Raw genomic sequence first — 14,038 nt, forward strand, 5'->3', positions numbered from 1 at the left:
GAGGATTGATACTCTCCTATTCCAGCACAGTAAATGTGACAGAGCTGGGAGAGAGTTAGCCTAACATAAAAGAGTAAGTACGGATCTGGCCTGGGTAAAGCCTGAATATTAGCCATCCATCCATTCTCTTCTGCACATCCTTATCAGGGTCGCAATTGGGCTGGAGCCCATTCCAGCTCCTGAATATTATAAGTTGGCCAATTCTATCATTTAAAAATTCTCTGGTAAGCTGTGGTAAGCCTTGGTGTTCACCTGGACAAGCTGGAGGAAGTGGCCGGGGAGAGGGAGGGGCTAGGCTTCTCTGCGTAGGCTGCCCCCATGACCAGGACCCAGATAAGCGGAACAAGATGGATGGATGGATGGATGGTAAGCTGGGGTGTTTAAGCATGCTCTGTTGGTACTAAAGAAAATATCACCACCAGCACCAACCTGAATGGTTGATACAAGGTCAGCTGGAACTAAGCTTTCAGGCTATTTTTTGCAATTTTTTTTTACTGCAAACACCTGAGAGTGGTGAAGGCTGCCTACTGTCAGAGAGTCCACTGGATACCCGCATCCATCCTCTTGGAGGCTATCCACCCCCAACACGTACTGCTCACACTTTCAACCTCAGACCGGAGGTACAGAAGTGTGAAATGGAGGATCTCCAGACTGAAGAACTCTTTCTTCCCTGCTGCCATTAGACTCAAACACTTGACAGGAGTTCATAACCTACTGCATTTCATACATGCTGATTTATAGTTATGAGATTTTTTATTGTCTTTAAATTATTATCTATTCCATCCATCCATTCGCTTCCGTTTGTCCTTTTCAGGGTTGCGGGGGGCGCTGGAGCTTATCCCAGCTGTCAGGGCGAGAGGCAGGGTACACCCTGGACAGGTCGCCAGTCTGTCACAGGGCTAACAGACAGGGACAACCATTCACACTCACATTCACATCTATGGGCAATTTGGATTAATCAATTAACCTATCCCCACCAACTGCATGTCTTTTGGATGCTGGGAGGAAGCAGAGTACCCGGAGGGAAACCGCACAAACACGGGGAGAACATGCAAACTCCAGAAAGACCCCGGCCTGAGTGCTAACCACCATGCTGCCCATTATTATCTATTTTACATGTGAATTTATTTCTGTTTGGCATCTATTGTGGACAGCAAAGGAAGAATTTTATATTACAGGAGAATATGTTTCTTTACTGTGCTTATGACAATAAAACATAGTTGGGATGTCACAGCAGAAATCAAGACTCATCAGAGCAGTCAATGTTTTCCATTCTTCTACTGTCCAATTCTGGTGAGCAAATTGTAACTGTAGAAAACCCCTGTGATTTGTGTATATAGACTGTTCCACGGACCCCCTCTAACCACTGCTAAGATGGTACATTCCTCCCATCCTTTGTTTGTGTTTGCGCTGGTTCACCGTGATAGCGCTGGTGGAGCTGGGCTGTTGTGCTGAACATGTGTCGTGCGTGTGCGTGAATGATAAGTAAGTGCCTTGTATTTGTTTGTTCTATGGTTGTAACTTATCATACACTTGCCTATGTACATTGTGTGATGCCTTTATAGAGTTTTCCAGCGGTTTGTGTAGCCACGAGACACTGTATATTCACGCTGATTTGACCAAAATGGCGCTACCCTTGTGAACTGAGCTGCCCAAAGTAAAGATGGAGTCTATCCCTGTGCAGCAGCACATTTGTGTCCACCAGGGGGTGGTGTTTAGTCATTTCTGTTCAACCCTTTCTGTATTATTTAGACCAGCTTGGTTGACTTTAATTGTTTGCTAATTGTAATTTCTGTTATTTTACAGAACCACACACACATATACATATACTCACACGAATTCACTTCTGGAGATGTTTGGATTAAAGGAACCCTAATTCTCATTGCTGTGGACCCTCTCTTTCATCATATAAGTCACCTGTGCCTTCTGACCGAGGATAGGAAAATCCTGCTGTAATTTGCCAGTTTATTAAGCACACACATGTCCAGTTCAGTAACCTCAGTTTCTGTTTTTTGCTGACAGGAGTGGCTCTGGTGTGGTCTTCTCCTGCTGTCGCCCATCTGCTTGAAGATTCAAAGTGTTGTACATTCAGAGATGTTCTTCTGCATACATTGGTTGTAATGGATGAGGTGCTGCAACTGAGACCCGCCGTTTGTCTTTTCTGGTCGGCGAGTGGAGAATCGCACAGGCTGGTCTGCAAAGAGAGCTTTAGGATGCTTCCTCCCACTGTCCACTGCATCGTCCATCCACAGGGTTTGCAGGGCTGGCTCAACCCATGGCTGCCACACCACTAAGATGTTTTCAGAAATATGCAAGAATGCAACAATCATGTTTTACAGTCCTGTGGTCTCAGCCTCAGATACTTATTAAATCACACAAAGCTCATGTAGAAACAAACAAATGAGCAAAATATGTTCTCCTTAATTTCTGTCAACCACACGTTTCCAGCTATCATGGTTGCTAGGCAACCTGGGCAGCGCGACGGAGGCTAGACCGTCCCATTTCACAAGCCTCGCACTTCCGGCCTTAGCGGTCTTTGAGTACGCGGCCCTTGAGGACCATTGAAGCTGCGTACTTTAAGGCTGCAGACCCTGAATTGGGATACAGCCATAAAAACCATGAAAAAATATTGCCGTAATATGAAGCGATAGACTTTTTCATATCGTCATCCATATGTGTCGTTATATCGAACAGCCCTATTTTGAACTCTCCTCGTCCTTTGAGTGCGCAGTCGCCTTTGTTATATAGCAAGGTATTTAAAATGAATAAATAAATATCCCGTTCATTTCAATGCGCATGATCTGAGCATGCGCGGAATGACACGGAGCTATTCTTTGATCCTTTGATCTTCTCAAACGGGAGACTGTGACGTGACGGTCGACCGCACGTCACAGTCTCCCGTGACAGTTGATGTCATCATCTCTGCCACATGAGTCTATAAATAGAGGTGCTTTAACACAGTTTACCTTGATGCGTCTTCAGTAACAGCCAGTTGTTTTTGCAAAGCAGGAGTCTTTGACAAAGGTAATACCTTTACATTTAAATAATTCAGGGAACATTCTTTTTCTTTTGACACTTGTCCCTGCAGCAGTTCCAAAGTGAGTCAATGGAGAGAATAGCTCGGCGTTTAGAGTTGCTCATAGAGCAAAATAGAATGATTAATGCCAGGATCGGCAACATTGAATGGGATTTGAGTGTACTAAAGGAACAGAATGCGATTGTTAGACGTGAGAAAGTACCACAGAGTGCTCTTGCCAACCTCGCAAATAACCTAGGTCTAGGTATAGGTCTAGGTCTTGCCATAACGGGCGGTATTTTCGGTGCAGTTTGCCTGTCCACCTTGACTGGTTAATTATGACATAATAACTATACTGTGCTCTCATTTATGTTCAGTTTTATTTTGCCCTCACCTCCCAACCAGTCATGACAGAAGACTGCCCCACACTGAGCCTGGTTCTGTCACAGGTTTCTTCCTGTTAAAAGGGAGTTTTCCCTGTCCACCGTTGCTCACAGGGAATCACTTGATTGTTGGGATTGAATTTTTGGATTGAATTTAATTGCTTTAAACTGAAAATCAATTCAAGTGAGGGGTTGACCAGGGCTCGTGAGGTGGGTTGGGTTTTTTTTATTTGTAATTTGATAATTAAAATAAAGAAAATTATATTTAAAAATATATATTAATTGCTCTGTGTGTTTACTTCAATGAAGACGTGTATTGTTTGTGATAGAAAAATATAAATTGTCCAAAATATTTGAGAGTTTTTAAATTAGCACTGCATGAGTTTAACTGTGGCACAGACAGCTGTCAATCCTGGTGAGTGAGAGTTCAACCTCCAAACTGAACCCAGTGTGTTACTCGCAGAATCACAGATTTACTCACATTTACTGATTGTTCTGTAGGGTCTTTACAATTTTCAGCCCCTTCAAGTGACTGTTGCAATATGCAAGCAGGAGATGGTGGATGCTATATTACTACTAGTACAATACTTTTAACTCTGTAGCAGACAACAGTTTGATAAAATGCTATGAAAAAAAAGAAACCAAAAGATTAGATTCTATAAGTTTCAAAAAGATTTAATTTATATATTTTATGTGCAAATTCCCTGCTGACTCGGCCTCAGGATGTCTAGAGGCAAGAACCAAGCGCACCCAAATGAGCGCACCAGTGATCATGTGCGCATCACGCAGAGGGAGAGTGAGGGACGAAAAGCAGCAGCAGAGCATGGCAGTTGTATGGAAGAAATAAATTCAATGTCTAAAAATACTTGAATTCTGATGATACTATATTTCTTCCATACAGTTGCATCGCAGTTTGTGTGATTCCGTGTGCGTTAATGAGACTGTAAGTGTTATTACCTTTGACAGGTTAACTGGTATGATAATAGTTATAGTTGTTTGTGTATGTTTAAGCTAAAGTTATGCCTCAGTACACTGCTACCACGTTAGTAGGTTTATTTAATTATTTAATTAACTAGCACTAAGTTAATACCAGTGGCCAGAATCTCCCCCAATGATTATATCCCGCGGTTAAAGGATTTTTCTGTTGTTTATTGTTTAGTTTAGCTGTTGTTAGCTTGCCACATGCTTGCCTTAGTACTAGCAACTGGGAAGATATGTGCTATTTAGCCAACTTCTGGTCTTACGGCGACCCCTTGTGGACATTGTAAAATATTGCTGTGTCTGAGTAAATGATGTGTTCTGATTGTTGCTTAGTTATCTTTGACCCTGCTAATTATAGTATTACCTGTTTCTGTTTCCAGACAACCATGCTTATAGTCACCGATACTGCACCTGCCACAATTATAAGTGCATATCTTCTGTGAAGCTTCATTAAAGACGGTGAACTAAACTCCTGGACTGCTGCAGTCTTTCTGACCGAAGACTTAGGCCAGACTTGTATACCCAGCACTTCCAGTATATATATATTCTACATTTTATATAATAAAGTAAATGTACGAATGACCGGCAATAATTCAGTCACTGAAATTACAGTTGTCTAGATATGATTGTCTCTGATGAGCCTGAGGTACAAAGCATCGCAGCGACTACAACCATTATCATCTGCCGGGTGACAGTCATAGCACAGAGATGAAGCACTTTTGAAATATGGGGAAAGCCAAACATTGCGCTTCCTCTACTTCCGTAACATTAATTCATTAATGTTGAATTCTCTCGCAGCTGTTCTATTCCCATATTTTTGCAGTATATTAATAACTAACCTTGTATTGTGGATGAATAATCTCAGTTGTTCTCCTGACTGAAGTTTAGCCCGTGTACAGCATCCTGCTATGCGATTGCATTTGTCCCTGACCACAGGAATCCAAACCAACTTTTTTTCCACTCGATAAATGTTAACCTCACGTTAACATTTATCGAGTGGAAAAAAAGTTGGCGTTTATCCTCCAGCTTCAATTGAGAAAATTAAAGGATTTTAAGTGTGCCTTATAGTGTGGAAAATACGTTATACAGAAGAAAAGAATATATCGCGATATATATCGTTACCGCACATGCTTCAAATTATATCGCAATAATTTAGGCCATATCGCCCAGCCCTATTTATAAGTTACACTTGCAGCTTATCACACATTTGATTTCCATGTGTGACAACTGCAAGTGTCCAGAGTGAGGACAGACTGAGGGACCCACTGCTGCACATCATCTGTGAGGCTTTGCACCCCTGATGATCCAGCAGGACAAACTCAGCAGTGTGTGAGGAAGAGGAGGAAGAGCCAGCAGCAGCTGACAGATGGAGAGAATAGACAGACTGTTCCCTGTTTGTGAAGGACTGCTAGAAAAGTTTAAAATAACTAATTGTCTGTCCTGAATCAGTCTTATTAGGTAATGTTCAAATCATTTTATCATTCCAATGTTTTCAGTGTGGGAGAAAGTACTCAGGGCCTTCAAGTTACACACTATGAAAGGCAGCAACAAGTGTAATATTCAGAAACCTAAAGTATGTATCAGCAGCAGAATGGACCTAAAAATAAATGTTTGTTTCAGTTCTATGAAGCTTTGAGTATTTTGGATTAGTTGCACTGCTGTGTTTGTTGCATCATATTGCTGTAATTGTTTATATGCTTTATATATTCAGAGGTAAGTTGATCTATAGTGTTACATAAGGATGTTATGTGTTTGTATACTTTCTTCCCAGTTTGACCCATTTAGCAGAAGTCAGCCTGTTTAAGGCTCTGATATCTATTCTGTATGACTTAATGCAGTTATGACATGGTCTGATTTTCTCACCCAATAAAGGATTACTTAATATATCAGTCTACTCTTCATTCTATCAGACAGTTATCACAGCTTGTACATTTTCTTTTTATACATATATGTAAGCATTGAGCTAAATTTAGTAATGCCAACATATTAAACGAACAATATTTGTCTCTTATATATAATACATCTATATATACACTGTCAAAGATACTTGTCTTTGAGTTAGGGCTGGGCGATATGACCCAAAATTCATATCTCGATATTTTTTAGCTGGATGGCGATATAAGATATATATCTCAATATTTTTTTTTTTAAAGCCATAAGTTAAGAACAAAAAGAGAGTTCTTAGTCACACTGTGTCCCAGATGTCACACGGGCACTTTTATTTACATACAGCGTAGATGTACATGAAAAAATTACTCAAAAATAAATTATCAGCATTTATTAAATAATCATGGTCCATAAATAAAAGAAAACTATGTTCTTTTTGTGCATAACAAAAAGCTCACAATTGTGCAGTCAAAATGTAAACTAACAGACGCTGAGCATAATAACAAAGAGACAGATTTGTAGCATCCCCGGTTGAAAAGATGGTCTCTCAAACTGATGGTTCACAATCCTTTTATTAAACAGCCGTGTATGTGAACACACCGTAAGAGCTACAACATACAGAATAAAAGACTATTAGTAAATCAAACAGTGTGTTACCTTTAACCTTTTGACTTATTCATTAATCACAAATTAATTCTCCTTACCTTACATAACAAATAACACTAAAACTTGTAAATTATTGTATATAACAGGGAAATCGTTGCATCGCTGCCTAAACATGACGAGGTACGTTAGCGCCCTCTAGTGGGTGAAAACTTAGCCTTTATGCTTAGTAGCGGTCAGCAGCTATATGCTCCGTAAAACAACAAAATACATATCTACAGGACAAACTTTGTTACAAACCTTGTTCCCTCATCAACCAGGTGCTAAGAAACTGCTTTCGACTCAGTGTTGCACCTTAATAGCCGTTCTTTTTCCCATTCCCGTCCATTAACCATAGAGCACACCTTCTCTCTGTGCATTAAAACTCGCGCTTCTGCCATATGGTTTACGCCACTTGATTTACGGCACCTTGTCGCTCTGTGACTTTCAAAATAAAAGCATTCACAATATAATAGCCACTCATAAGTTTACAAAACACTTTACCAAATATTAATGAGGTCATTTACAAGATTTCACAGCTGCACCACGTCTCTGAACAGGTGCCATTTGTGGTCCTTATACACACACAGTATGGTAATATTACGTTGAAGCACAGTACGTATCACTCCGCGAGGCTCCTCCTCGGTAGCCGTAATCATCCGACAATCCATCAAGCGGTGCAGCTCCGTAGCTTAGCAAAGTCATTAAAACATTTTTTGACAGATTGCTGAGAGCTGTGTACCACATAAAATCGGTTCGCGGTCAGTAAGCACAACCAGAATCCATACATAGGGCGCACTGTCGAGTTTTGAGAAAATGAAAGGATTTTAGGCCGTGCAGCCCGGTTAGCGCGGTTAGCTCGCTAACACGTTGACGCCGTCCAGCCCCACGCACGGGGCGATCCGCGGTAACTCGCTAACGGAGATTTTCCGCTTTCATCTTGTCATTGCCTGCAGATGAAGCTATGGCGGAGGGGCAGTTGTGTTCAGTGAAGGAGAGGCGAGGCCGAGTAACGCAGCGTAGAGACAAAAGTGGACGAAAGAGAGGCAAACCTGCGGCTCCACAAGTATAATTATAACGTAACATAGACTATATCGATATAAACGATATTGTCACATCTTATATCTCGCATGAAAATATATCGATATTTTTTTTAAAAAACTCGATATATCGCCCAGCCCTAATTCCAGCCATGTGTTGCAGCCCTAAACCTAACCTTATCCCTAACTATAACCTTATTCCTAACCTTTACTAGCAGTTAAATGACGTAAAATAGTGTTTTCCAAAGCGATTTTTAGAAAATGAAAGAACATGCGTAGATTGAGTCCAAATGGTTCTCACGTGCTCTCCTTTTTCCGATGCCTAATTTAGGAACTTGTTGGGTACCCGAAAGCATAAAATGTTGACAATTTGTCACCTAGCGAAAATTATTACGCTTTGGGAGTGAGAACGTGTCTGACCACTACCGGCACACTTTTGCATCGGAGGTTTTCGGAATGCTTTTATTTTGGTATTTCCGCTGATCCGTGCAATAAATTTGCATGTCAGCCTAAACATTTAGATTTAACATTTAACATTTAGCATTTAGCATTTAGATTTAACATTTAGATTTAGATTTAAATATAATATTTAGATTTAACATTTAGATTTAAATATATTTAGATTTAACATTTAGATTGAATATTTAACATTTAGATTTAACATTTAAAATTCTGTTTTAAATATGAAAAGTTACAAATATTTTACTAAATGTTGTAAAAAATGACTTGTTTTGAGCTAAATGTGGAAAAGTGTTGCCGTTAATTTTAGCATGTTTCACTTTACAAACGGCGCCCCATATCATAACAGCCAAAATGTAAACATGCACTCTGTGGCTTTACTGGTTTGTGTGGCCAGACTGACTGATTATCTGGCTTGTTGCCTTTGAAAGGCCAACCAGCTGTAGCATGATATTTATCCGACATGAGATGTATGAGAATAATAATTGTGTTTAACAAGCTCCAGAGGGAAATAGCTACCCTGGCTGTGTCTGTAACAAAATCCACCTAAAACCAACTGTTTTACCTCCTTTGTTCCAGCGCACGACTTCCCATAAAACGCAGCTGTTTAACATTCTGGAGGTGAACCAGCGACAAAATGTGTTTCCCAGAATATTCCCTAAATAATCAAAAATAAACCAACAGCTGTCACCACATAGGTTTTATATTGCTTTCGTTTCACACTTTTTTTTTTTTATTCTGGTTTCAATCTTAACCATTTTTAACGTTTTTGAATACTCTCCAAAGCCAAGTCCTGTCTTTCCAAACCAGTTTGTGTCTCTGAGAGCAATTCTTTACCCGCTTTGTTTGTGGCGTGAATAGGCACCTGATAAGTTGCCTGTGCGTGACCGCTGTAGTCATGCCCGCTGATTTGGCAGAGAAACGCTGCGGATTAAAAACCGCATGTGGAGATGATTTGATCTGAGACAGCAATCAAAAGACTGGAGAAACGATCCTCGAATCTTCGCTCCTCCTTTTGTACATTCCGTCTAGTAATGAGACGTGAAACCCAACGCGCTGCACGTTTCAGGTGTCAAGGTGAGACACTGCCATCTAATGCGTAGTGCTGTGTATTACATTGCATTTATGGTAAGGTCCACTGATCTGAATGTTTTAAGCATCCTGCTTTGAAACCTCAGACACATAAAACAATCGAAAACATCTTAATGTATGAATTAAAAAAATAATCAGACACTGGACTGAAAACAATCCTGTAACTTTATTCTTGCTTAGAACAGTTCATGAATTTGATTTTATGAAAATTCAATATGAGTGACAGTGATGTCCTAAGCCTGACATTTAAAACATTTAAAAACAGTCTGTGCAGTGCTGTGAAAAAGTAAGAACACAATCTTTAGCAGCAATACCTTGAGGCTTTCGGTGTGACAGTCTCTCACATTGCTTGGAGGGAATTTTCATCCATTATTTGCTTCTGTTCATTGAGGTTTGCAGATATTTGTATATGCACAGCTGTCTTAAAGTCCTACCACAGCATTTTAATGAAAATGAGGTCTGGACTTTGCAGCAGCACTTTGATTATTTTCTTTTTCAGCCATTTGCTGCTGTACTTGGGATTATTGTCCTGTTTTCTGACCTAATTTAGCTGTCAAAAAGATGGCTTCACGTGATCTATAGAGCTCATGATTGACTCAATGAGGTGTCCAGGTGCTGCGGCATCACCCTTCCACCACCGCGCTTGACCTTTAATATGAAGTGTTTGTGCTAATGTGCAAATATCTCTATTTTAGGCTAATTTGTACAAAGGACGTCTTATTGTTTGTTCAGATCCAGCTTTGTAAAACCTAAGCTGTGCTACCATACTCTTTTAAACAGAAGACGATTTTTCCTTGCAAACCCTCGAAAAAGTCATGCTTGTTCAGCCTTTTTCAGTCATACCTTCATGAACTTTAACATTTAACCTACTAACTGAGGTCTGTAGAGTGTGAGATGTAGCTCTAGGGGTTTTTTACCCTTCCTCTGAGCCTTTCACTGTCTGACCTTGGAGTGAATTTGCTGGGGCGTCCACTCCTGGGAAGATAGCAGCGTAGTGTTAAAACATACCTGAATGGTCCAGACCAGCAAACTGTCAAAAACATCTGCTTTTTTTAGAGTTGCCCGCACTTACTGGTTATCAGTGAATCAAGTGCATTTAATTCGCCTGGCTAATACTTACACTTCTTACACTTTTATTTCACATGGAAGCAGTGCAGGTCACTCAGTTTAGCCAGCAAAGTGGGACTCGCAGATATTTGAGCCTGTGAGTGTCTGTGAGAGGGCAGAGTGTCTGAAAAGTGTCTGCTGACCTTTTCTTCACCTTCAGCTTATGCAACTTGCCCATGTATACAGACAGGAGGCCGTCACAGCACTTTAGTGCTCACAGTGGTAAACGTATGTGTTACACCATGCTGCTATCTTTGTACTTCACTGGTAAAATAATGGGCCTCAAATTGTATACACTTCTCTAAAGTAATGACTAAACGGGGGGGGGGGGGGGGGGGGACACACAATATATATAAGCCAAACTATATATTTTGATAATATATAACTTTACACAGCCTAATAACTCCATCAGTGTTTTAATCAGACTGGATTGAAGGTAAACAAACTGGTTTCTAAAAGGTGATCGATGCAGAAAAAACCGAAAACATCTCCAGTGCTTGACTGTAAAACATTATGAAGTAAATAAAAATGTGCTTACAGAAACAATCAGAATGGAAAAATACTTTATTTGTTTTAACTTTTTTTTTTTTTAAAGCTCAATCAGGTAATTGGCCTACATTTTTCATGAGGCATGAGTTCAAACTAACTTTTTCACTATTTTAAAATTAAAAAGTCAAGCATTTATTCAGATCAATAAGTCGTCAAGTCAAAGTTTATTAGCTAATATAAGACTCGGGCGCCCCCCGTGTGAGCTGCTGCCTTTGGTGGGTTATACTGAACTGAATTAGTGGACGCACTGCAGTCCAGAAAGACATTTTTCTTGAATTCAATCTGTTGGCCAGCTGAGCTCTGAGCTCACTGTAGCGCGTGTTTTCCACTAGAGGCAGGCGCTGTGTCCTGCGTGCCTGCACGGGACAAACAGGCTCCGGCTGGCTTGGCCTCATCAGGGGCGGATGTTTTCTCAGTACAACTTCCCAATTTCCCCACCCAACCCCCAAACCAGACGAGACCCAGGCCCGGACTCAAGAAGTGATCCCCCACCCACCTATCCCCTGAAAGTATATTATTGCGCTTGTCTCTTTCCCACCTCCCTCCTTATCCGCATTTGGCGCTGTGCTACTTTCATCAGCTGCACTGGAAAACCGCACAAACTGGAATCAAAAATCTAGGCAGAAAGTAGAATGACGCTCATTTCCGTCCATTGTAAGGGCTGAAAGTGACTCACATGATCCAAGTGGAGGTGTTAAAAAAACTCAAAGTCGTTTTTTGTTCCTTCTTATTGATAGTTCACACGTCTGTCCTAGGAGTGAAGTATTTCCCCTGCAACTGCGGCAGCTTTAAAGCCTGCAACCCCGCCCCTTCGCACTATCACGGGAATCTAGACTGAAAGCTGGATGTGAAAAAAAAAAAAGTTTGGAGGTCTCGCAGAAACCACTCTTCTCCTACCAGCTTCCATTTATGCGTTTATTCTTTTACTTTGGGAGGTTTTCGGCTGAGACTTTGCGTCAAACCTGGGTGTCTTCCTGACTGTTTTCCCGGCTGAGATTTCTCCGACTTATTTTTTTCCTCTGCAGGAATACAGAGAGAGGGGGGAAACGGTCTGGCTGCTTAAAGGTATGTGGGAGGCATGTTGTCCACCGCTAAGACTGAGTTTGCTCTGAGATCCGTGCTTTAAAATGCGATCTTTCGACTTCTTTACAGAATGATTGGCAATCTGTTCACATCTGATTTACTTCCGAGACATTAGAGATTGGAAAAGAGCCACAACGACGCAAAAGTTCAAATGGGGTGGTGTTGGTGGTGATTGGGGAGGGGGGGGTTTGGTGGGCAAAAAGTGTAAACAAATCCGATCATAACTCCAGCACTTTGACGGATCTAGTCTCAGCGGGCCCGGTGGGGGGGGGGGGGGGGGGTTTCTCTCCTTGTTTGTTTACGTTATTTCACTTTTTCGACAGATTTGTTTCGACAGTAAACTTTTGGCGACATGGACGCGCACCGTGGCGCGCCTCCGGCCGGGCAGCAGATCGTGCACGTCCGCGGGGACTCGCAGACGGAGCTGGAGGCCCTCTTCACGGCGGTGATGAACCCCAACGCGGCCAAACAGCCTTCATCTCTCCCCATGAGGATGAGAAAGCTGCCGGACTCCTTCTTCAGACAGCCGGATCCCCGGGGCCACTCCAGACAAGTACTAAAAACAGCCGCTGTTCTCTCACCATGCAGGCTTACAGAGCCGACTCTGCATTACACTCTTACACTCATGGCAAATCACAGCTGTGCAGTGACCACAGTGATGCAGAGCAATCCAAAAAACCTGCAGTCCGACAGAGTGGGGACACGACATGTTCTGTATGAGCAGGCAGGAGGAGGGGTGAATACTTTAGAAACACATGGAGCTGATGCATTACATTCTGATCCTTTAGGTTTTTCCTTGTTTACACATGCAAAACAAATATTAGAAATATAAAAAAGTAAGTAAAATGGAGCGGTTTTGTGGGTAAATAACAGCTTAACATGTACGTTTTATAAGACCTGGGGAATCTTGTCGCTTTCCTCCCTGCTTCCACATGGGTGATAAATGGTTGCAGCTTAGGGTTTAAAGGGAAGTTGTTTACTTTAAGAGAATTTATTGTGCAAAAACACCAAACACTTCCTGCTGCTTCCATCTTCCTGATGCTTTCATCTGTTTATCTAAGTGTCAAAACGAGACGTCTTAGAAATGTCAGCCAGCTATCGCAGACTGCCGCTTCATAATACAAGTGTAAAATATTGCTCTTTAAAAAAAGAAGGGTTCAAAACAGTGTCTGTCCTGACTGACTGTCTTACTGAGGTTATTGGATTGTTTTCCCATTTTTCTCATTGCCGAATGCCTGCCGAGTTCAGTATTTTGTGTTGAGACTCTAAGAAAATGATATGAGTTGACTGATGATTGTATGATTCCTACTCTTACACAGAGTTTTAACCTGTTGTGTTAGCTGTCTTATATTTGTAGTCCTTCTGGCCACAGTAAACAGTTCAGCTGTGCTGCAAAATGATGCACGGCTCCCTATGTCTGACCTGCTCGACGTTTTCAGGTTTATGCAAAAGTGGCTGCTTTTTTTTTTTTTTTTTTTTAGATTGTAAGTTACACTGCAAAATTATCAAAGGTAGGAATTTACCAACTTTGAATCTATAACTGTAAGTTGACGAGGATTTCACTTTATGCATAAAACCTTAAATGACTGTATCTGTTAAAGATTCGCCTTGTTTTTGTATATTTAAAGTGTTTCAGATATGTCCTTAACTCTACCATGTTAGTTTGCTGGAGGTGGCAGAAGTGAAGATGCTAAGATTTTCTTTGGGAGTGACCAGGATGGAGAAGATTAGAAATGAGTGGAGAAATAGAGACAAAGTTAGAGAGGCAAGGCTGAGATGTTGATGGAGATGCCAGGCAG

At 41.2% G+C, this 14,038-nt stretch overlaps 1 protein-coding gene and 1 long non-coding RNA gene across 5 annotated transcripts in view; both read left to right on the forward strand.

The window, feature by feature from the left end:
- Positions 1–412: 412 nt before the first annotated feature.
- LOC146660639 (uncharacterized) lies at positions 413–6,181 on the forward strand. Of its 3 annotated transcripts, XR_014913547.1 has the most exons (3): positions 1,361–1,485; positions 2,023–4,342; positions 4,761–6,181. It is a non-coding gene; the product is annotated as an uncharacterized LOC146660639 (long non-coding RNA). The 3 variants fall into 3 exon arrangements; XR_014913546.1 differs by lacking the exon at positions 4,761–6,181 and having other exon boundaries at positions 413–1,485; positions 1,807–3,675; XR_014913545.1 differs by lacking the exon at positions 4,761–6,181 and having other exon boundaries at positions 413–1,485; positions 2,023–3,675.
- Positions 6,182–11,627: 5,446 nt separating this feature from the next.
- LOC146660640 (transcriptional coactivator YAP1-like) overlaps positions 11,628–14,038 on the forward strand; it is a 12,425-nt gene continuing 10,014 nt past the window's right edge. Inside the window, exons 1-2 of one of the 2 annotated variants that reach the window (XM_085420606.1) lie at positions 11,628–12,221; positions 12,563–12,792. In XM_085420606.1, the coding sequence (XP_085276732.1) occupies positions 12,592–12,792 (201 nt within the window). In that variant the 5' untranslated portion in view covers positions 11,628–12,221; positions 12,563–12,591. The remainder of the gene's footprint in view (positions 12,222–12,562; positions 12,793–14,038) is intronic. The other variant, XM_085420607.1, reaches the window with a different exon arrangement.

The sequence above is a fragment of the Rhamphochromis longiceps genome, linkage group LG10, assembly GCF_057381845.1.
Source record: "Rhamphochromis longiceps isolate RC_006_pf linkage group LG10, R_longiceps_female_GT1.1, whole genome shotgun sequence".
Lineage (NCBI taxonomy): Eukaryota > Metazoa > Chordata > Actinopteri > Cichliformes > Cichlidae > Rhamphochromis > Rhamphochromis longiceps.